Source organism: Lissotriton vulgaris, chromosome 1_1 (genome assembly GCF_964263255.1).
Source record: "Lissotriton vulgaris chromosome 1_1, aLisVul1.2, whole genome shotgun sequence".
In the NCBI taxonomy this organism is placed as follows: Eukaryota; Metazoa; Chordata; class Amphibia; order Caudata; family Salamandridae; genus Lissotriton; species Lissotriton vulgaris.
Window position 1 is genome coordinate 202,140,468 of NC_141685.1, and position 26,172 is coordinate 202,166,639.

Consider the following 26,172-nt stretch of genomic DNA (forward strand, 5'->3'; position numbering starts at 1 on the left):
TGCACATGGAATTAGCCACCCCATATCTAGAGGATCTAATCAAAATTGAACCTCTAATGCTGTGGCGCCGCATCTGGAGTTCAAACAAAAATGCTCTGACCCAAGCCATCATAACAGATTCAATGAATATGGACAATTCTGTAAAAATAAAGTGGCTCCTATATGTTAAGAACTTTTTTACTGACCTGGGCCTCGAGAAGTATTATTCAGACCCGATATCTATAACGGATATCTCAAAAAAAGTTCTTAAACGTCAGGCACTATCCCATTTGGAGTCTCTAAGACTCGCATCCAATTCGACAAAAACGGCAGTGATCCATTCAAATATGATTCAAGTAGCCCTCGTCATTCATCCGTACTTAGAACTTGAAATGTCAACATACGAGAGAATGATTATTACAAGATTCAGACTAAACATATTCTTTAGAATGGTCACCTTCCCGTCACAAAACTGTTGGGAGGCTATACTCCCGCCTTGCCCCTGTGACGGTATATCAAGGCAGTCGAATTTGCATGTGATTCTGCTTTGTAAATACCATCAAGCCCATAGAAAGATCTGGCTCTTACCGATACTAAAATCCTGGGGACTGAGACAATGCAGACCTGCTCTTTTAAGACTGCAAATGTTGGAAACACCAAACGTCTGTTATTTTGTTAGTAGGTTCCTAAAATGTATAGTGAAACACAGAATGAATCTCTAAAAATCTTGTCAGTGTGAGAATAAGCGGTACTTTGCACATTTTTAACTAATCTTTTATTCCCTTTTTAAATCATGAATTGTTTTCTTACCAGAAAAACATGTAACAAGTGTATTTTTACTCTGTTTGCCATTTGGTGTACTTTTATGGTTTTTTCCAATGTGAATAAGCCGAATAAAGATTTATATATATATATATAATTACATTATTGTTCTTATTATATTTGAGAACAATAAAAGTTCCTGTTTTCGTCTGTTGCTTTTCGTCTTAATGTTTATAAATATTGGATTTCTTTTCATAGCATTTAATTCAGCCTTGAAAAAGTTTCTTTTGAAACGAAACACGTGTCGGCTGCCAGTCCAATGCTATGAGGAAGGATCACTGTACCAAGTTTTCCGTTGAAATCTAATGTTATCTGTTTCCAAACATATGGTCAAAATGTGTTTGATTGATATGTTTACTTTATTGAACAGCAAGCAACGGACCTTTGAATTGCTCTATGAAACTTACTGTTTGTTGATACTGTATATAAAAATTCATTTTGTATGAATCAAAATTGAACTGACTTAAGTGCCAAGGTTTATCCTTAGTCTTTGACATTACCACTGGGCTCTTTTGAGCCACAGCGGATAACACCTTAGGTAGTGGGGTGTAATTCTATAACCTTAAGGGGCACAAATACTGTGAATCAATATCTAATGCACTTAGAGAGTGATGTGCAACCAATAGGACCGCTGCTTCCATTTGTAAATATTGTTCCATTGCAACATATTGGGATGCTCTGTATACTGAGCTACAGCGGCGTATGGACACGGCTGTAGGGGACTCCTCTGATGAGTAACCCACAGGTAGGCACCATGCATGCATGCTGCAATTGTGTATGCACCACAACATCTATTCACTAGCAATTACACACTTGCTGTATTAGTGAACTGATATACACGCTGGGAGAGGAGGGGCAACGAGCAGTCAGCAAACACAGAAACAGCATATAAGATCTATGCAGGGAAGCGAGGGAGCACTATGGGCTGAGCATGTGTTTTCACAAGTTCTTTGTTTTTTTGCATTTTACTTTTCTTTTCTTGTGAATCTACTAATGCCAATAGGTCAGTTACATGAACCAGTACTATTACTTCATCTGCATTTAAACAAGTGCAACTACAGGCAGTAGTGGGTATGTAATATTAAGCACAGTCCAAAGGACAATAAGGCCTCTACACTAGCAGCAGGGATCCTCAAGTTCTTAGGTAAAAATATTGAATACCAAGATCAGTATAACAACTATATTATTGCCTGAAGTGTAATAGAGACTTGCTGATGTATAATGTACTATACAAACTGTATGTGCCAAAAAGTACAACAATGACTGTAGATGCAAATTCTGAGTAATATGGAAAAGTACAAAATTCAATATAATTGATTTTTTTAAAAAAAAGATTATTTTGCCACAGGTTACCCAGCTTTTATCAAGCAGCAGTTTTTAAAATATCGGCTGGGCTATTACCAGATAAAGAACACATGGCACCTTGGCTATGCGGAACTCTACCTGCCACCTGACGACTCTGTGGGAGCTGCGATGAAGATCTGTTGCACTTGGTTTGCTCCTGTAATACTGTAATGGCAGAAAGAAAACAACTATTAATCAAGGCTTTCAACCAAAGAGGAATTCGAACAAGAAGACAGGCAATTTTCGCCTGTTTTAACTGAGGGGACCCTCAGTTAAATTGCCGTTTCATCAAATTTTTGTTAAAGGTGTAGCAAAGACTACAGAAAACGTAATTTGTTCAGTGCCGCCGATATAACCTATCATTCAGTGACTTGTTGACTTTCGAATCAAATCCCCTTGAAGGTAGACTAACAAACTGAAATGCTCTTAAGTACAATAGCACTTCCAACCTAAAGGAGTGACTTATACTTGTTTTTCACTACTTGACATATATTAAATTGAATCTAAATATTTTATTATTGGAATTATTAACTGTCTTACTGTGTAACTGTGAATTAGCAGAGGCAGACTTGTTGACCTTCAAATCAAATCCCCTTGAAGGCAGACACATGAATTGAAATGCTCTTTTGTACAATAGCACTTCCAACCTTAAAGCTGTGACTCTTACCAGTTTTTTACTCTTTGTCATATTTTTTATTGAATTGTAAAGATTTTATTATCGGAATTATTAATTGTCTTACTATGTGAATATGTATCATCTCGTATAACTTTTGTTGCAATAGTTTTAGGTAACCTCGCAATCGTTTACATAAACTAAAAAAACTGTAGTTCTGTCATATTGCTTTCCCCCGACAATGCTGCACACCAGTCATACTGGTGTACAACATGGCTAAAAAAATGACAAAACTAATAGAGCTTGCCAAGTTGGCAAATGAATGGTTTCTTTTTTGCGCTTATAAAATGGTGGTTCCATTCTTCCCCAAGTCATAATCAAGACGGAGGATGCATTGTGTGCAATAGACACCACTGGAATTTAGCTACTCCTTTTCCTTTATCGCTAATGCATGTTCTTGTTAATAATGTGTATTGTTAACTCTTCTTAGTATCTGCATTGCACTAACCATGGTCTCTTTAACATGTACAATTAGAGGTCCTAGGTCTAAAAAAACTTGCATGGTTTCTAATGTTTTTATTGCACTCTATACAATTGGCACAATCATTTTACCTTATGAAAATGTCCTTATTTTTTGTCTCACTTGGAACTATTACCATGATTGGTGCAGTCGTAACATTGGGGTTCGTTTTTTTGCTACTTTGAAATCATGCTATGTTTCCTGTGTACAATAAATTCTTCTCACTAGTGAGCATCTTCACAGGGTAAATCACATGATGCTTGCTCACAACTGAGCTTCTTGTGAAGTTTTCCCACGGACTTCATAAACTAATATTATTTTATCTCAAGTTTAATGTCCACAGTATGCGTTTTATCGTGCTGGTTTAGCTTAACACTCTTAACAAGACTGTCCTCACTAACAGTAAACTGGTACGGATTGTCTATATTAGGCCCCCTCTGAGGATTACACACACCAGAGCTCCCTGCCAATCTTTTATCACAATCAGTACATTTGTCCGGTCTTTCCTTCGTATGAGATCGCTGATGCCGCTTCAGATATGACGCTCGTCCAAAGTTTTTACCACAGTCTGTGCACTGGTAGGGCTTCTCTCCTGTATGGATCATTTGATGCTGGCATAGGTTTAAACTACGTGTGAAACTTTTCTCACACTCTGTACATTGGTACGGCTTCTCCCCAGAATGGATTCTTTGGTGCTGGCATAGGTTTGAGCTCACACTGAAGCTTTTCTCACATTCCGTACACTGGTATGGTTTCTCCCCAGTATGAACCCTCATATGACTGTACAGAGCAGACTTCTGATTGAAGCTTTTCTCACACTCTGTGCATTGGTAGGGTTTCTCTCCAGTATGAATCTTCTGATGCCTGCACAAATCTCCACTGCGAGTGAACCATTTATCACAATCTGGACACTTGTAGGGTTTCTCTCCAGTATGGATTCTCTGATGTCTGCAAAGGTCAGACCATTGAATGAAGCTTTTCTCACACTGAGTACACTGATATGGCTTCTCCCCAGTATGCGTTTTCAGGTGCCGGTACAGTTCAGAGGTGCGATTGAAGCTTTTCTCACAGTCTGTACAGTTATAGGTTCTCTGTAAAGTTGTAGATTGGGTATGATTTTGCATACATGCCATTACGCGAACAAAGCCGATTCCAGGGTGATGCATACGATTTGTTGTATTCGATTAGACTAATTCTATCTCCAAAGATTGTTTCAATCACTTCCAGAAAATCCCTAATGTTTGATGTGATCTTCAGATATAGCACAGGTTGAAAGCATGAGTTTCTTTAACGTGACGAATCTCATATCTAAGGACACAGTCTTAGATGGTAAAGCATTTCCCACACTGTATGCAGGTGCATTGCATCAACTTTCTTGTCAGTCTGTCCATTTCATTGAATTCTCATTTTCAAACTTCAGTAGCATGGGTAAACTTCCTCTGGATATCCCACATTATGCTTCTAGCAGGATCTCAGCTTTGATAACTGTTTCATTAGCTGCTGAAAGAAATAGGTTCATTGTATTATTATTAGTTTTGAACATTACACAGGCTAAGGTTTCATTGAAGTAGTGTAGATATGTCATTTCTTGTCCCAACTTCCAACATGCATATACTATTCTAACTTCTTGAATAAGACCACTTGTCTAATAAGTCTTAGAAATATAACAACTGAATTACAGCATAAAATTGTGAAGTTACAAGTCTAAGTACAATATTCTGAATATAAACAAAGTAGAAAACAAACTTCACATTTTACTTTTTTTGCGCTATATAGCAATTTAAAACTAAGCAATTGTGTACCTTCCTCCATTCTGTCCTGAAATATATTTCAGGGTTAAAAAAAATCAGCAAAAAATGCATGTCCAAAAAAATTGCTCAATAAAGTGACAATAAAGAAAAAGCTGCTGTGATCATCACAGCCAGATTTGGATTCCCAGATAAAAAAATGTAACATCTGTAAGCATTATTAACATGTACGCCATTTATTACAGCAGTCTATTTTGTGGCACAGTCTCTTCATTCCTGACGTTAAATATTAATCCAATGAGGTCCATGTGTATTAAATTCCACTCCCACTAAAAGCAATACTTAGAGCCTTGACGGCGAACACGTTGAAGGTGAGCACTATCAAGAGTACTGGATTACTTGACAATCAGGCTGGTGGGGTGGATTACCCAGATTACCTATGGGGAGAAAGAGTTGCAGAGAATGGTAATGGACAGGAAGGCTAGCTTAAGTGAGGTCACTGGGTTAGGGAAAGTCCTAAACTCTTCACATGAATGTCTAACAACCACTCCTAACTGCCTTGTCCATGATGTCTTGATCACCATTAGTTCCTCTCTCGCCCAAACAGTGGAAACAATGGGCAGATAAGTTGATACCTTTTGTGTTATAACTTTGTAATCAATCTCTGGAAACGGATGTGGTGCCATGTAGCTGGAAGAAGGCTGTAGTTGCTGTATACTCAGACGTGAGTCCCTAGCTCATTGCACCATCAGGATTCAAGCAAGCCGGGCTGACGACGGCTGAAATGCCAGAAACCGGTCCCCGGAAGCTTGTCTCCTTCCCAGTATAAGAATTGGCTTGGTAGTTTGGTTTGCCCTGTTCCCATCATGCACTGGGACAGGAACAGACTAATTTGCATGTAGCCAGGTTCTGAGCTGGGATGGTGCAGTGAGCTAAAAAACGGTGATGGATCAAGCCCTGATCTCTTGACTGGGTAGGAGTATTCTGCATCATTCAGAAACTCTGTCCATCACCTTTTCCAAAATAGAAGGCTGTAGTTACACCTCTGCTGAAGATGTTTTCTGCAGATCCGGCAGTCTTGAGCAGTTACAGGCCTAGCTCCCTCTTTCCCTTCCTGATTAAGATCTTGGAGCGTTATGTCAATAGGACCCCTACTTGGAATCGTACTCCTTGCTTGAGGAAGAACAATTTGGCTTTAGACCTGGTCATGGAATGGAGACGGCACAAGTGATTGCTATGGACGACATCAGTATAAGAACAGACAATAGCTAGTCTACGGTGCTTGTCTTGTTGGACTTGTCGTCCACCTTTGATACGGTCAAACACCACACTCTGCTGACGAGGTTGGCGGATTTGGTTGTTGATGGGACCGTACAGAAGTGGATAGAATCTGCAAGATCGTTGTCAGGCTGTGGCACTACCTGTTTCAATCAGACTTTAGGTGTATTAAACCTAGGGTACCACAAGGATCAGCGCTTAGTCCTGTGCTGTTTAATATATGTATATAAAGTCACTAATTTCTTTGACAAAGAAACGCAGAACATCACCTTGATTAACTAAGCAAATGACATGCAGTTGATTCAGTCTCTTAAAAACAATTAACCGGATGATAGAAAAACTTCTCAGATCTGTTTAGTGGATATTGTACAATGTATGAGTGAAAACTCCCTTAAACTAAATGGGGACTACAGAATGTCTGTGCTGTTTGGCGAATAAGATCCCAATGTCACTTCCCTCAAATCTTTGGCCATTACCTACGAGACTGAGGTGTCCTCTAGTGTCTGCTTTGCATTGCTTTGTAGCCTCAGAAAAGTGTTTCCAGATCTAACTGCTCATGCTAAAGCTTTAATTGAGTGGAGTGTTAACATCAGTAGACTGTAAAGCTCTTTTTTTGGGAGCCCCTGATTAAGAGGTTGTACATAGTCGAAGTGGCTGCAGCTAAACTAACGCTGAATAGATCACGGGGATCTTCAGCCTTCAAGGCTCTCAGGAAACTTTATTGGCTATCGGTGGAGCAAATGATTTTATTAAAATCCATGAGCACTGTGTTCAAAGCCTTAGAGAAGAAGGGTCTAGTATTGTTGCAGTATAAACTGAGAAGATATGTCCCGGGGAGGACCCTTCAATCAGCAAATGCAAATGTTATTCAGGAATATAAGTTCCGAAAGGGTCGACAAGGGCGTTGGCCTTCACAGTGAAAGCTGCAGTTTTGGAACTGGTTACCATCCGATCTAAGAGCCTTGACAGATTTGTTGAAATTCAGGAAAGCCTTGATGACCTTGCTGTTCCCAAAATAATGACTATTCAGTAATTCCTTAATAATTGAATGCTTATGTTGTGATACAGTTCTTAATTTTCTCTCCTCATGCAAATAATTGCTGCTACTAGCATCAGGATACCAGTTTGGTCTCTAAAAATCAAATATAATTAGAGCAACACTACATGCAGCAGCACACTTAGTTTTAGGTCCCGAGAAATCTTACTAGATTTCCCCTGCTCTTCTCACCCTCTAATGGCCTGCCATTTAAACGTGGGCCCAATTCTTTTTTTTTTATTTAACAAGGTTTTATTGCATTGTATGGAACTTACACAGCCTTCTCTTGCCACAACCCGGGGGACGGCGGCACATGTAATTAATTGCAGCTGTATTTGCCAACAAACCAGCGGGCAGGCAGCGTTTATCGTTTTAATTTACTCTTCCTGCCAGCATACGTTCCTTGCCAGATTGTCAATATCACTTACACATATTTACAATTTAAACACCCAACGTCCCCCTTTTCCCAACTACCATCCAAGCAATTCACATAAATTTGACAGCAGTCTCTATTGTACCTTTAGCAGTCTGTACCTTTATGCTATGATTAACCAGCTATTTGCAGTGTCATATAAATCCTAAACCCCGAAAGCCCCAAACTAATTTTTCCAACATTATCCAACACTGTGACATGTACTCCATGCCTTGTCCTATGCGCATTGCCCCAATTACAAATCACCCCCTCCCGACCGCAGCCAGTCCGTGAATGGCTCCCAGATGTCAGATGGATGGGATCTGCTAGGCATTAATTCCCAGAAATAGGAAAACTGATCTCTGCAGTAAGTGACTGCTTTCAGCCATCCCGCCTCCGTGGCCGGCGCATGTTTTTTCCAGTGTATAGCTACCTGCCGTTTTGCCATCAGCAGCAGCATGGCCGTGAGCTTGTGATGCGCCTTCAGGATATCTTTAACATATCCTAGCAGCACCATCTTCGGATTCGCTGGTAGCACACTATTATATGTCCTACATGTGTGAGTATGTCGGCCCAGTATGTGGCTATAGGGCCACAAGCCCAAGTAAAGTGTACAAAGGTTGCATCTCGTGCTCCACACCTCTAGCATCTCGCAACTGGATGGAGCCCCATGTGGTGTAGCTGCAGCGGCGTGCGATAAGAGTCTATGTAAGAAATTAAAGTGTATTAGACGTAGTCTGTAGTTTGGCGATAACTGTTCCATTTGTGAGCAACAGAATTGCCATTGTTCTTCCATTATGGTCAGATCCGCCTCCCTCTCCCAATCTTCTCTGGACGTTGTGCTAGTAACTGGGTAGTCTCTCTGCGTTACGCTATATATTCGTGTGATTAGCTTACGCGGGGATGGATTGCTTAAAACATTCTCCAGAGCCGATAGAGTGGGCGGTTCAGCAGGGAACCCGGCAAATCTGGCCCTACATGCCGCTCTAAGCTGATAATACAGCAGCATATCTGTTGGACTTGGCTCTTCTGATAGGTTCACCCCTAAACTTGTTGCTTTTAATTGTGACTTGGTGTTAGTGATTTTTGGTTTCTGCGCACTTTACTACTGTGTCCCAGGGTAAAGTGCGTGCATGTAGTGAGGTTGGCCTGCCCTCCCATAGGAATGCATGGGGAATGTATGTGTCCATGGTAGTTCCTGATGTGTGGGGAGTGCAGGGGCGAGTTTGGTAGGTGCAGACTCGTGTGATTAAATGCTGCGAGATGATGTGTGTGGCGTTAATGTGCCTAGTGTGGAAGTGCCACTTCTAGAAGTTGATTCAGAAAAGGGGGTGGTGATGAACAGAGTGTCTGAATTAAGCAGACCACTCTTACCCAGTCCAAAGATCAGGGCTTGATCCATCATCGTTTTTTAGCTCACTGCACCATCCCAGCTCAGAACTTGGCTATATGCAAATTAGTCTGACCCTGGCCCAGTGCATCATGGGAACAGGGCAGACCAAACTACCAAGCCAATTCTTATACTGGGAAGGAAACAAGCTACCGGGGACCGGTTTCTGGCATTTCAGCCGTCTTCGGCCCGGCTTGCTTGAATCCTGATGGTGCAATGAGCTAGGGACTCACATCAGAGTATACCCTTCCACGCTTATGGTGGACAAAAATGATTCAGAAAAGGGGGTGGTGATGAACAGAGTGTCTGAATTAAGCAGACCACTCTTACCCAGTCCAAAGATCAGGGCTTGATCCATCACCGTTGTTTAGCTCACTGCACCATCCCAGCTCAGAACTTGGCTATATGCAAATTAGTCTGACCCTGGCCCAGTGCATCATGGGAACAGGGCAGACCAAACTACCAAGCCAATTCTTATACTGGGAAGGAAACAAGCTACCGGGGACCGGTTTCTGGCATTTCAGCCGTCTTCGGCCCGGCTTGCTTGAATCCTGATGGTGCAATGAGCTAGGGACTCACATCTGAGTATACCCTTCCACGCTTATGGTGGACAAAAATGATTCAGAAAAGGGGGTGGTGATGAACAGAGTGTCTGAATTAAGCAGACCACTCTTACCCAGTCCAAAGATCAGGGCTTGATCCATCACCGTTTTTTAGCTCACTGCACCATCCCAGCTCAGAACTTGGCTATATGCAAATTAGTCTGACCCTGGCCCAGTGCATCATGGGAACAGGGCAGACCAAACTACCAAGCCAATTCTTATACTGGGAAGGAAACAAGCTACCGGGGACCGGTTTCTGGCATTTCAGCCGTCTTCGGCCCGGCTTGCTTGAATCCTGATGGTGCAATGAGCTAGGGACTCACATCTGAGTATACCCTTCCACGCTTATGGTGGACAAAAATGATTCAGAAAAGGGGGTGGTGAGCTAAAAAAACGGTGTTGGATCTAGCCCTGATCTCTTGACTGGGTGAGAGTTTTCTGCTTAATTCAGAGACTCTGTCCCTCACCACCCCTTGTTGTAAATACTTCTAGAAGTTGGCATGTCTGTGTAATTTATGTGAATTGGCTGTCTAGCTTGTGATTGGCTGGAGCTGGCTGGTGAGCCTGGCTCCAGGAGTCAGGATGGGTCTGCCCCGGTGGTGAGTGGAGAGATCTGCATGATTGAGGTGAGGGAGGAGTGCACCTGGGACCTTAATAGGGCTGGATTTTCCCCACACAATGCTGGCTCCGCCCCCTGTGGTGTGACTGATGACCCTAGCCTGGCCAGTGAATGGTGAGAGGGGCTGAGCACAACAGAGGGCTCCAAAACCAGCTGCGACTGGTTTTTCCCCCACCCCGCAGACACAGACAAAGGAAATGTATATATAAAAAGGGGCAGTGACCCCTTACAAAATGTTCTCTTGCTGATCCTAACTTGGAGGGGGCCTGCTGCTGCTGGGCGCCAGGAGGAACCGCCACTGGGACTGCCTCCCTGCCTGGAGGACCCTGTGAGCTGGCCCCTGGGCCCAGCCTTTGCACCCCCCTGCGTTTATTTCTTTTTTACTTTTTTTACTTTGTCCCTTGACCTGGAGGACTTGGGAGACCTGCCAGGGCCTGGGGAGTGCTGGCCTCTCCCCTAAAATAGCGCGTGGTGCCGCACCTAGCTCGAGGGATTCCCCGGTGTGGGGATCCCCCCTTTTGCTTATTCCAGAGCAGGTGCCCACCCTGCAGAATTGCCGCTACTTTTCATTGCCATCACGGGTGCCCACCCCGTTTATTGGCCGTACGTTTGCTTCTTTAGCAGGTGCCCACCCTACAGAAATTGCTGCTCTACATTTTAATTCCATAGCAGGTGCTCGCCCCGCTTGGTATATTTAAAGAAGAGGGAGCCTACCCTTCATTGCCGCGGTAAAACAGAGAAAACAGCGGCCGCCGGCCCGGGGTGCTTCCTGGAAAGGGCCGCTCTGGGATAGACTGAGGCATTCCTGAGCATAGAAGCTCATCCCGAGGGCTGCACTGTGGTTGGCTGGCACTTAGTGGGCAGCTGCTTCGTTTAGGCCTGATCTTTTGCGCAATCTTCTTTGGCTGCCTGCGCAGCCAGCCCAGACATTCTGGACATTGGGCCTGTGAGCCCCTGAGAGGCCAGGTTGGCTTGGGGTCAGTTCTGTGATATCTTAGGCGCCAATGTGATTACCTGCCTAATGTGATTTATGCAATGCTTTTATGACTATAACCCTAAATGTATTTTTATGCTTAGGAGGGTGTTTTCCTAATATAGGTTCTACTAGTGAGTTCATGGTTCCCTGCGTGATATTTGCCTATGGTGTTTAGGATTGCGTAGGTAGTACTTACCTTTTACCAGTGGTTACTGGTTGTGTGCTACATTTGCTTTTTGGTGCTACAGTTGTTATATGTTCTAATGGCTAAGCATTATTCCTACAAAGTGCTAAATCTACCAAGTGCTAGTTCTAAAAGTGCTTATTCCTGACAGTGGTCCATGTGGCCCTGTACCATGTATATAATCCCCTGTAAAATCAGCCCGTGCCTATGGCACATCGTAAAGTGTGTGTTTATTATCTAATGTGTTTGGTATAATACAAAGGCTATTTTTATATATAACCTTGTGTGGAGTTTCCTTTGTGGTGGGCCTTGGGTGTTGCTGCTGGGTGCGCACGCAAACGCTTTACACCTTGCCTCCGAGATAAGCCTGACTGCTCGTGCCAAGCTACCAAGGGGGTGAGCAGGGGTTATCTTGGCGGGTGACTTTCTTACCCTGACTAGAGTGGTGGTTTCTACCTGGCTTTGACGCAAGCCTCAGCCAACCGGAAATCGCCATTTCTAACATTGGTGATCAGAGGTGGGAAAAGGACTTGCGTTTGTGCTATACTACAGCGGCAACTGGCTGCACTAAAAAACTCTGCATTTTAGATAATCAAATTTTGGGGATTATTGTTTTTGAGTATTACTTTTTGTTTCTCCTAAGAGTGTCATTTTTGTGTACTCTTGCTTCAGCTCAGACAGTTAAGTCCCCTGTGTTGCACGTGTCTGTGAGCATCCTGCCAAGATGGAGTCTGCTTTTAATTTCTGGGGTCTGTTGATGCAAGAGTTTGTTAGAGTTTTGAGAAGAGCGAGACATTGCAGTGAATGAGTCAGACACCCAGCCAAACTTAGGGATAACTTAATCCAACGGCAGAAGAATGACTGGGAACGTGAGCACAGTGAGGAAAGGGCCCGGGTCTCACACCATGAGGGTGGTGGGTCTGAGGGGAGCCCTCTAGAGTCTGAAGAGGAGGAAGAAGATGATACTGCATGGACGCCAGTAGATAGTGAAGACCCCATAGATAGGGAGTCCCTTGCAGGGTGCAGTGTAGGGGGCAGCGCCCCATCCCTTTCCCGGTCACTGTCCCCAGAGGAGTGGGAAGATAGGCGGGAAGAAAGGGAGCACCAGCTGGCTTTGGAACAGCTCAGGTTAGAGCATGACAAGGAGATGGCGCAGCAGGGTGTGGAGAAGAAAAAGCTAGTGACTGAGAGGGTCTTAGCGCTGGAGAGGATAGAGGAGGCTGAGAGGGCCTTCACCAGAGAGAAATTAGCTCTGGAGGGTAGACTATCCCCTGCGCGCAGTTAGAATTTTCTGGACTCCCTAGGGAGGGTTGAGTCCAGTGGTGGCAGCGATATGGACTTCAGTGTAGGAAGTCCCATTCCCAGTTCCCAAAGTATAGTACCTTGTTCCCAAGAGGAGGAGAACAGGTTGAAGTTCAGGAACCATAGGAAACCACCTCAGCAGCTTTGGGGTTATTTTGTGGATGACTGTTTGGATGCAATGGGGAATTGGCTGGCGGCTAACCCGGACGATGAGAGGGACGGAGTAGTGAATATGTTTCTCAAAGAGCAGTTGCTCATTGTTTGTTGTCCAGGGTTGCGCCAGCACCTGTTGAAGTTTGAATACTTTAGTCCTTGGGCGCTTGCGGAGGAAGCAGAGCGCTGGGAAAGTGCTAGAGGTTCTGAAGAGTCAATGGTGAGTGAGTCCAAAAGTAGTGGTTCAGGTATCTTCCATCCCAGGGTGGTGGAAGAGGTTCAGAGTAGCCCAGCTAGGTCCCAGTATAGTGAGGGGGGTGTAGGGGCTTACGACCTGTGTCAGTGGTGCGGGCATGAGTGGGTTACCAAGAGTCCCCAGACGCCCGAAGCCCTGTCTCAGAGCCAGGATGGTTTCTTAAGGGAACACCAGGTTGGGGGCCTAGGCTGTCCTGTTAGTCCATTTGAGGAGGATCACCTAGAGTCTAGAGGACCTGGAGCATCTGTAAGTAGAGCTCCAGTGGTTCTAGTGTCCGGCAGTGCCACTCCAGTTGGGAGGGCACAGGAGTCCGAAGTGAGGAGTGATTGGGGGATGAGTTCCCCAGTGGAAGAACAGTGGACCAGGGACTAGCCAGTTGGGTAGATTCCCTTGGGGGGACCCGAGTGACACCACTTCTGTTCTGGTGGGTCTTCACGCACTGTCAGATGGACAGGGGACGGGAGATCTGCGCCACACAGACAGTCACACAACATATGAGTCATGTGTTAGCCTCAGGGGGATAGTGTGTGAGTCCCCAGAAGTCCTGGAGTGCCAGGCAAGTATTCCGCCAAAGGTTTTAGACCAGAGGTTCGGAGGCCAGGTTCAGGATCCGCCTGACCTGGACGGACGGGCGTCTGTAACCAGTGTCCTGACTGGTTCATCTTCCAGGGGTACCGCTCCAGTTGGGAGGGTGCAGAACTCTGGAAGGGGGTGCAGAGGGTGGGAGAGCCCGCCTCTGAATCAGGTGCAACCTGAGGGGTTAAACCCTAGGTTGGGATAATGGAGTTCTAAGGGTACCTCTCAAAGGAGGAGGAACCCTAGAAGGAGAGGTAGGGGGAGGAGAGCCTCCACGGCGACTCCTGGTCCGCCTGAGGGTGTAGACCCCAGGCTGGAGAACCAGTGGCAGTCTAGCCCTATCCTACAGACAGGAAGAGTGGAGAATGGCTACTATGTACCAGGGGTTCCTACCCCCACTCTGTGAATAGGCAAGGACCAGTGGCACCTGGGTGGCCCAGGGCCTGGTCCTGGCCGCGGACAGCTTGGGAGTACCGGTGGGGTAGCCCAGTTGTTCCAGACCGTTTTGTTAGGAGCCCCATGGGTTCACTGTGGCATAGAACCGGAGGGTGTCCCTGCCGTTGTGGGCCCACGTACGTGTTCTATCGCCCCAAGCAGGGAAGCCCATCACGGTGGTGATTGGTCTACCCTGTGTTTTTGCTGGAAGGGGGTTGTGTTGGACTTGGCCCTTCTGGCAGGTTCACCGATAAACTTTTTTGCTTTTAATTGTGACTTGGTGTTAGTGATTTTTGGCTTCTGCGCACTTTACCACTGTGTCCCAGGGCAAAGTGCATGCGTGTAGTGAGGTTGGCCTGCCCTCCCATAGGAATGCATGGGAAATGTATGTGTCCATGGTAGTTCCTGATGTGTGGGGAGCGCAGGGGCGAGTTTGGTATGTGCGGACTCGTGTGATTAAATGTTGCGCGATGATGTGTGCGGCGTTAATGTGCCTAGTGTGGAAGTGCCACTTCTAGAAGTTGGCATGTCTGTGTAATTTATGTGAATTGGCTGTCTGGCTTGTGATTGGCTGGAGCTGGCTGGTGAGCCTGGCTCCAGGAGTCAGGATGGGTCTGCCCCGGTGGTGAGTGGATAGATTTGCATGATTGATGTGAGGGAGGAGTGCACCTGGGACCTAAATAGGGCTGGGTTTTCCCCACACAATGCTGGCTCCGCCCCCTGTGGTGCGACTGATGACCCTAGCCTGGCCAGTGAATGGTGAGAGGGCTGAGCACAACAGAGTGCTCCAAAACCAGCTGCGACTGGCTTTCCCACCACCCTGCAGACACAGACAAAGGAAATGTGTATATAAAAAGGGGCTGTGACCCCTTAGAAAACGTTCTCTTGCTGATCCTAACTTGGAGGGGGCCTGCTGCTGCTGGGCGGCAGGAGGAACCGCCACTGGAACTGCCTCCCTGCCTGGAGGACCCTTTGCTCCCCCTGCCTTCATTTATTTTTGAACTTTGGCCCTGGACCTGGGGGACTTGGGTGACTTGCCAGCGCCTTGGGAGTGCTGGCCCCCCAAAATAGCGTGTGGTGCTGCTGGTGCGGTGATCCCTAGCTCGAGGGATTCCCCGGCGTGGGGTTCCCCTCTTTTGCATATTCTAGAGCCATGATTTTCTCTATCACAAACCATGAGAATTCAGTATGTTTGTGTTTTGCATATTCTAGAGCCGTGATTTTCTCTATCACAAACCATGAGAATTCAGTATGTTTGTGTTGTAGTTTGTTAAAATGTTCAACCATGGGAGCGTTCTCTTTATTAGTTTTAAGTGCGGATCTGTGTTCCAAAAGACGCAAAGCTAAGATTTCGTAACTAGCCAGTAACTATTAGTATCACTCGGCAGCTAAAATTATAGATATAGTTACACCGTTTCTTTATATTTTCTACCCAGCCACGTGCACGATACTACCCGGCTGCACAAAAGGACCCCGTTTCTTAAATCTGACCCGTAGCTCTCCGGTAAGGAATAAACTTTAAAACAAATGTAGTTTGGCATTAATGACTGTTTATACCTCCCGCAATATGAGTAAAATGCTCCTTTTAAATTTCGTTGCAGTATTAATACTACACTAAGATTCGCTTGGAGGCATCAAAATAATTACGCCCTTTTGTGAATCATGCAAGGTAATTATCTTGTGATAAAAACCTGATAATAGGTTCATTTGTTTTGTGTCACTAATAAATAAAACGGACTATGTAAATAACTAATGAACACTCTGTAATCTATGCAGGAAGGTGACGACAAGTTCACAACTGAGTAAGTGTCTATCCAGATTTGAGTAGAGAGAAAAGCGACCTCCTATATACTGAGGTAAACAAACAAAATGCCCTTTAAAATAAAAACGTCAGGGGACGCCAATATCCAACACTTAATGTTGTATTTTTCCTAATTGCATACAGGATTGTGGGAGCTTGTGACCATTAGAGGCGATCACCACAGAAATACTACATATTCTGTAGATTTCTCATGGAAATATAAATATAACGGTTAGTAATAATAGTAATATATTACATGATGGTTGCATGAATGCTTTGTATGTTTGTCGGGAGAATGTGGACAACACTAACCAGAAGGTTCAGAAATTGCGCACAATGTTTTTAGGGCGATGGGAAAACCAATGATATACATAAATGGTTACCGAATTGGAAATATATGGCTTTTTAGTAATTCTTGAGATTTATGTTGAGTCTTGTTTGAGATGTAGGTGTTTTCAGAAATGTAATGCATTATATAAGAGCACATTTAGAAAGAGGCGAAAGGATCATGTACAACTGTTTCATGTTAACTTTTGATAACTGTTTATGACTAAAATGTGAACATTGAAAAAAATGTGTGACAACACATATTTTTGCCCAGTACATATAGACTTTCTGGGATTACAAATAGGCCCTTGATTTGTTTTTATAACCATGCCCCACTTTTACATTTGGGAACAAATTCAGAGATGGAAGTGGATTAATTCTTCTTTAGGATATTAAAAAATGTAATTAGTCTCCATAAAGTTAGGATCTAATAGTTGTACTTTATTTGTGCTTTAGGTATGATACAATTCTGTGGAGAAAAGATATAGTGACTGTCCTGAGGAAGGAAGCAATTATCATTTTAAGCTTCCGAAACGCGTCGACGCAACTTTGCCAAGTCATATTCGGCGTTGCCAACAAACAATCTGGTCTAAAGGAATATTATTCCCCCATTGTTGCCAAACGAGGGCCCGAAATGACATAATCAAGATAGATAGCAGTGTCTTTTTCGATAAATTTTCTCCACACCCACATTAGGTGGTTTTATTTGTGTATTTCATGTTTTTTAATTGACTACTCATTGATATCTATGTATTTTTATTTATAATAAATTGTATACTTTTTTAATAGATTGTTTGTGTTCCTTTCTGGTAAGTGTTCTCCCATTCAACATGATGTAAGATAAATGAATGTAGTGGATTGTGTTTGTGAGTTTGAGTCCTGATTTAGGAGCAGGAAATAATATCTCCCATAGGGAAAAACCTCTAGTTTTACTTTTCAGTATATTGGTGCTCCATTTCCCTACGGGTTATTAGGAGCCCCTCTCTTCTATTTATACCTAAGCGTTATTCCTACAAAGTGCTAATTCTACCAAGTGCTAGTTCGAAAAGTGCTTATTCCTGGCAGTGGTCCATGTGGCCCTGTCTCATGTATATAATCCCCTGTAAATTCTGCCCGTGCCTATGGCACATTGTAAAGTGTGTGTTTATTATCTAATGTGTTTTGTATAATACAAAGGTTATTTTTATATATAACCTTGTGTGGAGTTTCCTTTGTGGTGGGCCTTAGGTGTTGTTGCTGGGTGCGCGCGCAAACGCTTTACACCTTGCCTTCGAGATAAGCCTGACTGCTCGTGTCAAGCTACCAAGGGGGTGAGCAGGGGTTATCTTGGCGGGTGACTTCCTTACCCTGTCTAGAGTGGTGGTTTCTGCCTGGCTTTGGCGCAAGCCTCAGCCATCCGGAAATCGCCATTTCTAACAATATCTGAGGCAGTGGGCGTAGTTAAAAATTCCCCATTAGGGAAAAGATCGACCCCCGTCTCTAAGCCGTGCGCCTCAGCTCTTAATTTAATGGCCTTGTCCAGTAAGGGCCCTTATCAGCGGATTATCTCCTATGGGCATGGATGGAGCATACATTACTTCGTGGTGTGCTCTCTTTGCTATGCTCCTCCACGCCCATCTCATCGTCTCTACTGTATCTATGTGTTCACGGGGTCTTTTATATGGTGCATAGACAGCCGTTTTCAGTGGTAAAGGTGCCACCTTATCTATTTCTATTGCCACATGGGGCTGAAATGGCGTGGGATGATGCCAATAGTGTAGGTATTGTGCCTGTGCACTGTAGGTGTATAACTAGAAATCCGGAGCGCCTAGTCCCCCTTGCGAAATTGGTAGCATCAGAAACTTCCATGAGATCCTAGGTTGCCTCCCCGCCCAGAGTAATTCCAGCACACTCGAGCGTAGTCGGTTAAAAAATGTGCGTTTAGTGGCATGGGAATGTTAACAAATAAATAAAGTAGTTTAGGTAGTATAATCATTTTGGTGAAGGCTATTCGCCCCATTAGGGACAGCGGTAGCCCCTTCCATCTGTGCACTTTACTTTCAAGCCAGTCTATCAGTTACTACTTTGAATGCCTCCCATAAGGTCCCTGGTGAATCTACCGAGCCTTCATTAAGCTCAAAGTATTCTACAGCCTTCTCCCTCAGCTCTTCACGAAAGATCAAGTCTAACAATGCAGTTGATGGAAATCGCCACATGAAAGGTTGAGCATACGCAGGATGAATAGACAATCGCATCTGCGCTGGTGCGTGGTCTGATAATGTATGGGGTAAATGTGTGGCAGCCAGGCATGCAGATCCCTCGAGACCAGCCAGAAATCTAACCGCGACCACGCATTGCGGTGGTGTGTTACGCAAGTACCCTCCCTCGCTGTGGGTGCAGTGATCTCCAGAATCAACCAGCTGGAGGTTATCTATTATGGTGTGTAACATTGCTGCCGCCTGTAGGTGATGTACTCGGGACGCTCCCTGCCTGTCAGCGGATGGCGAGAGCACAGCATTAAAACCCCCCCCACATGATCGCCATAGGGCCTAAGGTCTGTAACTGCTGTCCAATCTTATGGAAAAAACTCTGGGCTGTCGGTGTTCGGCCCATGTATGTTCACCAAGGCCATGGGAGTGTGACACAACGTCCCTTGCAGGATAATATATCTCCCGTCCCTGTCTTTTATCGTATGGTGTGTCTGCTAATGTAGCCCCCTGCAAATCAGTATTGTCACTCCCCGTGAATAATGTGAATAACCAGCTGCTAATATCTCTCCCCACCTTCTGTGCCTGAGCACCCCTGCTAGCGTTTCAGTTAGGTGTGTTTCCTGTAGGAAACAGATATCTACCTCATGTCTAATAAGGTAGGAGTGCATCAGCCTCATCTTCCAGCGGTCATTTAGGCCCCTAACATTCCACGTAAGGTATCTCAGTTCGGTCGGGCCAGTCAAACGAGTCATTGGCAATCATTAACCCGCTGGGTCCAAGATGGCTCGCCATCATACAACCCACCGCTATACTGTGCTGGTTCTGCAAGGCATCTAGCAGAGACATATGGTCGCAGTGTTAGGTACCCCCAAACATGTAATAGCTTGGCATTGCCCCTGCCCCTCAATGTTGCGTACGGTATTTCCACCTGGATGGTTAAACTAGTAACTTTCCCCCTCCTCCCACACCAACCCCCAATCAGGTTGTGCAACCCCTCCCCCTTTACCCACACCATAATTTGTCAGATAAAAGGGAATCATCCCATGGGGTGCGCGGGTCCGCTGGCTTACAACCCTGCGCACCAGGCAGGGTGGCCGAGCATATATCCCTCCGCCTAAAGAACAGGAATCACACACAAAAAAAAGAAAAAATATCTATAGCATGTCTTTGCTTGGAAAGTCAAACATGTATTCAAACGTATATTATGTTACCCATTATTTCTAATGCAGTATTCTTACCACTATGCTCACATCCTGTAAGTAGCAATGCACCCCACGATCCACTCCATCATATTTTAGAAGCCATTCATTGTACGCTCAATAATTATCACTGAGTCTGGGGTCCTCTTGCTCTTCACCTGACATCTTCCGCTTCCTCTGGTCCTTCGCTAATTGTTTGGCATACGTCAGTGCCGCTTTTGCGTCCGTAAAAAAGGTAGGCTTTCCAGGTCCTTGGAGTCGCAATTTAGCCGGGTATATCAATGCATACTTCATTCCAATTTGTTGAAATATCTTCTTTGCTGGGATAAATTCCCTGCGAGCAGCTTGCACCTGTAGCGAGAAGTCCGGGTACAGTGCAATGAGCAGTTAGTGGGTTTCCTAACAGTTCGCGGCATAGGGATGAGATGACCCTCAGGCAGCGATGCACCTCTGGGTCACACACAATTATGTCAGTTTTCCACTAGCCAGCTGCTTCACCGCTTACTCCGCCAAAGTTTCTGTGCCTGCGGGCTCTATCGACTCTCAGTGCATAGGCCTCCACCTTCCTAATCCGCAGTCCAAAGAAGCACTCAGAGCACGGCCGCTTCGCACACTGCTCTCCCCTCTGCACACCCCTCCTTCACTCAGCCTCCGTGCAGGATGGCTTCTGTTTTTATCTGCAATCTAGGTGGCCCGTCTATTCTTCGTGCCCAACATCCTTTCAGCTATCATAGATCACCAGCCTATTAGTTCCTCCTCCACCGTGCCATCTGGAACTGACTCCACAGCGTGGAGTCAATGTTTAGGGCTGCACCACAACCACAGCCCCCTCAGGCAGTAGGCAGCCTCCTGCAGTAGAAGCCTCCAGTGTGCACCAACGGCGGTATGTAACAGAACCACACCACAGGGCTCTGCTGTCACCTCTTACCCACACTGCGTATCATGTCTCCTTAGCAGGGGGGGGGGGTTTAGATCGATGGCGCAGAACCACGCCACGTCCACTGTGGCTCACCGCTGTCCCAAGAGGCGCGGTTCGCGGGACGACGGCAGGCCGCAGGAGTACCCTCCTATGCAGAAATGGCAGCTGTCTCCACCTCCCGCCGCGTCTTCGCACCCGCAGGGCCCTAGTGGATCTTAGTGGTCTTGGCTGTCTGTGGCTTCCGCCTCCACTCACTCGCACACGCTCTGGGCGCCACCACAGCCTCTCTGTACTCACGCAGAGCGGCACCACGGTCCGCAGATAATGGCCTCCGGTGTAACGCACAGCTCCTCACCGCAACAGTAGCCGCCTCCCGCTCCGCAGGAATCCCACCAGTGCAGCGGTCACGGCGGTCACAGAGCCTCCTCCACAGGTGCATCCTGGCAGGTCCTCGCCGCTTTCTGCTCCGGTGCGCTCACACCTTTTCCGCCGAGTCTCCTGCAGTTGGCCCTGGCCAACTGCCTTCACCATAGCCCCCAGCTTCAGTAGGGCTACAGGTCTCAGCTCAGCCTCATATCCGACGCGCTCTCTATGTCGGTCGATCCGGTGCATATGCCACTGATTCTTCTCCTTAGGGCACACCAGTTATTTCCACGCTTTCCGCGGCTCAGGACTTCCGACTTCAGGCACGGATAACGGATAATTGTAGGATTGTCAGTGCTCGGCCGGCGGAGCCGCTTTAGTTTGCGGCCATTTCGCTGCACAACGAAGCCACGCCCCCAACCGTGGGCCTAATTCAAAACCGCCTGCATTCCTTCCCAGTATAAGAATTGGCTTGGTAGTTTGGTTTGCCCTGTTCCCATCATGCACCGGGACAGGAACAGACTAATTTGCATGTAGCCAGGTTCTGAGCTGGGATGGTGCAGTGAGCTAAAAAACGGTGATGGATCAAGCCCTGATCTTTGGACTGGGTAAGAGTGGTCTGCTTAATTCAGACACTCTGTTCATCACCACCCCCTTTTCTGAATCATTTTGTCCACCATAAGCGTGGAAGGGTATACTCAGATGTGAGTCCCTTGCTCATTGCACCTTCAGGATACAAGCAAGCCGGGCCGAAGACGGCTGAAATGCCAGAAACCGGTCCCCGGAAGCTTGTTTCCTTCCCAGTATAAGAATTGGCTTGGTAGTTTGGTTTGCCCTGTTCCCATCATGCACTGGGACAGGAACAGACTAATTTGCATGTAGCCAAGTTCTGAGCTGGGATGGTGCAGTGAGCTAAAAAACGGTGATGGATCAAGCCCTGATCTTTGGACTGGGTAAGAGTGGTCTGCTTAATTCAGACACTCGGTTCATCACCACCTCCTTTTCTGAATCATTTTGTCCACCATAAGTGTGGAAGGGTATACTCAGATGTGAGTCCCTTGCTCATTGCACCATCAGGATACAAGCAAGCCGGGCCGAAGACGGCTGAAATGCCAGAAACCGGTCCTAGGAAGCTTGTTTTCTTCCCAGTATAAGAATTGGCTTGGTAGTTTGGTTTGCCCTGTTCCCATCATGCACTGGGACAGGAACAGACTAATTTGCATGTAGCCAGGTTCTGGGCTGGGATGGTGCAGTGAGCTAAAAAACGGTGATGGATCAAGCCCTGATCTTTGGACTGGGTAAGAGTGGTCTGCTTAATTCAGACACTCTGTTCATCACCACCCACTTTTCTGAATCATTTTGTCCACCATAAGCGTGGAAGGGTATACTCAGATGTGAGTCCCTTGCTCACTGCACCATCAGGATACAAGCAAGCCGGGCCGAAGACGGCTGAAATGCCAGAAACCGGTCCCCGGAAGCTTGTTTCCTTCCCAGTATAAGAATTGGCTTGGTAGTTTGGTTTGCCCTGTTCCCATCATGCACTGGGGCAGGAACAGACTAATTTGCATGTAGCCAGGTTCTGAGCTGGGATGGTGCAGTGAGCTAAAAAACGGTGATGGATCAAGCCCTGATCTTTGGACTGGGTAAGAGTGGTCTGCTTAATTCAGACACTCTGTTCATCACCACCCACTTTCCTGAATCATTTTGTCCACCATAAGCGTGGAAGGGTATACTCAGATGTGAGTCCCTTGCTCATTGCACCATCAGGATACAAGCAAGCCGGGCCGAAGACGGCTGAAATGCCAGAAACCGGTCCCCGGAAGCTTGTTTCCTTCCCAGTATAAGAATTGGCTTGGTAGTTTGGTTTGCCCTGTTCCCATCATGCACTGGGACAGGAACAGACTAATTTGCATGTAGCCAGGTTCTGAGCTGGGATGGTGCAGTGAGCTAAAAAACGGTGATGGATCAAGCCCTGATCTTTGGACTGGGTAAGAGTGGTCTGCTTAATTCAGACACTCTGTTCATCACCACCCCCTTTTCTGAATCATTTTGTCCACCATAAGCGTGGAAGGGTATACTCAGATGTGAGTCCCTTGCTCATTGCACCATCAGGATACAAGCAAGCCGGGCCGAAGACGGCTGAAATGCCAGAAACCGGTCCCCGGAAGCTTGTTTCCTTCCCAGTATAAGAATTGGCTTGGTAGTTTGGTTTGCCCTGTTCCCATCATGCACTGGGACAGGAACAGACTAATTTGCATGTAGCCAGGTTCTGAGCTGGGATGGTGCAGTGAGCTAAAAAACGGTGATGGATCAAGCCCTGATCTTTGGACTGGGTAAGAGTGCTCTGCTTAATTCAGACACTCTGTTCATCACCACCCCCTTTTCTGAATGCATTACCCACAGAGCGCTGCACTCCTCTTAACACTCCTGTCTTAACGAGAAACCCAATCACAGGAGCAAATAGGGGTTTCAAAAATGCCCAATCCCAGCTCCTGGAACCCCCCACCTTCATTCGAGAACGATACATGAGCCAGTAATTCTCTGGTAGTTGCACAAGAATCTGGACCTCTCTGCCTCCCTCCCGCCACCTAACCACCTGTCTTGTCACCTTCTAACAGGACCCCAATTGCCTCCCAGCTGACAGACACATTGGTTAATCACACTCAACCATACTTAATTACTCTCTCCACCAGGATCCGAACTCCATCTGTTATGTGACCCCCACCACCTAAATCGATGCTTTAACTGTGTGTGACCTTTGACAAACTGCTGTAATGATCGCATGTGGTAACTGCTGCAAGCATCATCCGATGTAAACACTTGAGTTTAATAATTGCAGCTGTAACTCATTCTTCCTGCTACTATTGTAAAGTGCTCTGGTGCCTTGGGGCCATGTTGGCGCTATAAAAAATTGCAAAAAATAGTAATAATAGAGAAGGTGTCTGGTCTTATTGGCTGCTGCAAGTAGTGTAACTGTTTAACGTTTCAAGCACTTCCAGCCCTTCTTACTTCATTCTGACTTAATAAACTTAAACATTTCTTCTGTGTGACGTACAGGCTAGATCTCAGGCCCGCCATAAGATACATTAAGTACAATAAATGATATCACAAAGTTTCACGAACCACTAAGAGCAGTTAAGAAATTAAGAGTGGATCAAACACAGCCTGAGCTAGATTGTACACAACTCCAAAATAACCCTTTATAGATAGACTCTTCCCTCCTCTAGCCCTTCTGGCTCACCCCAATCTTCACTACTACTATGATCTCCCAAACAATACTTTCTAAATTCTTCCTTTATGTATCATTCCTTTGACTCATCCCAAACCTCATTTTACTACTATGACCTACCTAATCCCTTTCTAGAGACTCTTCCCTCCTCCAGCTCTCCTTTTTACTCATCAAAAACTTCATATTACTGCTCTGCTCTCCCAAATCACAATTTTTAGACTCTTCCCTCTTCTATCCCTCCATTATCCTATTCAATCCAAATTCAACATTTTATTTGATTCAGACCTCAACTGAGGTCAATAAATACAAATACATATTATGATATAGTGTTAGTAGTACTTTTAGGACTGCTTAAAAACTCATTATAGACATAGTAAATTAAAATTGACGAATAAAAATACTTGAATTTATGATTGTTAGATTTATGCATTTTTAAAACAACTCTTCAAAAACGTAAACAAGTAATAGCAAACAAATGTATTTGAGGGAGACTCGGACAGCGTAATTAAATCTTGAGTTAAAATAGCATTGTATCTAGAGCGGATGGGTTTTATAAAACGTTGTAGTGCAATCAACCAAAGTTGGATTCAGACATATTAAAAGTACGTGGAAAAAATACAACTATTCAATCCAACAGACTCACGTGTCCACCACTCATCCCAATACTAATCCACAGGGCTTAAAGTGGGGTGAAAAAACTGTGGGGCGGGTGAGTGGGGAGGGAGGAGTCTCTCAAAGGGGCATGGCCAATGTAATTAATGGCACAGCTTTAAACATGTAAGCTGAAAATCTGTGCTTAGCTTGGTGTGCCGCCCGACTGGTATGTTGCTGCTTCTGTCATTGGATCCAGATATATAACACAGGAAGTAGCATTTGACCTACAAGGAGCCAGTAGTATTGGCTTTGTCAATGGTTGTTAGCTGCATAAGAGAAATAAGCAGCACAAAGGTTACCTCGAAGGCAGTGAAGGGTGGAACTGCTGCAGCGTTGATGTATTTTTTCCATCCTGAGGGTGAGGCCGAGATGGACCCGTCTTAGCAAATGCTTTTTAGAACTGCCTGTGCTGACCCTGCCCACTTAAAGCCCTGCTAATGCACGACTAATCGTTCTGGGTCCCCGAGTAGCGTGCTACTCGCTCTCATCAGCAGTAGTCAGTACTATAGAAATACAATTGCAATGCAAAGGACACAGGCCCACAGTACTGGAGGTAAGTGAGCGAGTGCTCATCGTCCCTTGTCTCAAAACCAACTCCTCCATCCAAATACTGCAGATCAGACTTCACTCTCCGCTTCACTCTCCGCCCCTCTCCCCCCCCCCCCCCCCCCGAAAGCCCCCTTCCCTCGTTTCAGACCCACCTGGGGGTCCTTGCGCCGCTCCTGTGCGGACAGAGCCGCCGGACCGGAGAGGCTGCAGACACTGCCTTCAACGCTGCCTCTGCGCATGCGCGGCACGGGGGAGGTCAAAGGCCGCCTCTTTGATTGTCCACGGAAGAATACGAGTACACAGTGACATCTGGAGCCGGAAATTGATTTCGACACTACACACAGAGATGCGCAGACTATGCCTCATCTTTCATCAAGCGTCCCCTGGGGTGGGGGTGACTGATACACTATTCGCAGTGACATGCGCAGACTGCGCCTCATCTTTCATCAAGCGCCACGGGGAGCGACTGAGACACTATCCGCAGTGAGATGCGCAGACTGCGCCTCATCTTTCATCAAGCGTCCCGTGGAGGGGGGATGATTGAGAGACTACTTGCAGTGACATGCGCAGACTGCGCCTCATCTTTCATCAAGCGTCCCGGGGAAGGACTGAGACGCTATTGGCAGTAACATGCGCAGACTGCGCCTCATCTTTCATCAAGCGTGGGGGGGGGCTGAGACACTATTTGCAGTGACAT

At 45.8% G+C, this 26,172-nt stretch overlaps 1 protein-coding gene across 3 annotated transcripts; it reads right to left on the minus strand.

Annotated features, from left to right (window-relative positions):
* Positions 1 to 967: 967 nt before the first annotated feature.
* LOC147740873 (uncharacterized) lies at positions 968 to 25,846 on the minus strand. 3 transcript variants are annotated; one of them, XM_086952178.1, is made up of 2 exons: positions 25,628 to 25,846; positions 968 to 4,775 (listed from the first exon to the last, which is right to left on the minus strand). In XM_086952178.1, the coding sequence occupies exon 2, from the start codon at positions 4,442 to 4,444 to the stop codon at positions 3,593 to 3,595; it is 852 nt and encodes a 283-aa protein (XP_086808304.1). In that variant the 5' UTR covers positions 4,445 to 4,775; positions 25,628 to 25,846; the 3' UTR covers positions 968 to 3,592. The 3 variants fall into 3 exon arrangements, with proteins under 3 accessions (XP_086808304.1, XP_086808303.1, XP_086808302.1); XM_086952177.1 differs by lacking the exon at positions 25,628 to 25,846 and adding an exon at positions 25,226 to 25,554; XM_086952176.1 differs by lacking the exon at positions 25,628 to 25,846 and adding an exon at positions 25,226 to 25,554 and having other exon boundaries at positions 2,703 to 4,778.
* Between the last annotated feature and the right edge of the window lie 326 nt (positions 25,847 to 26,172).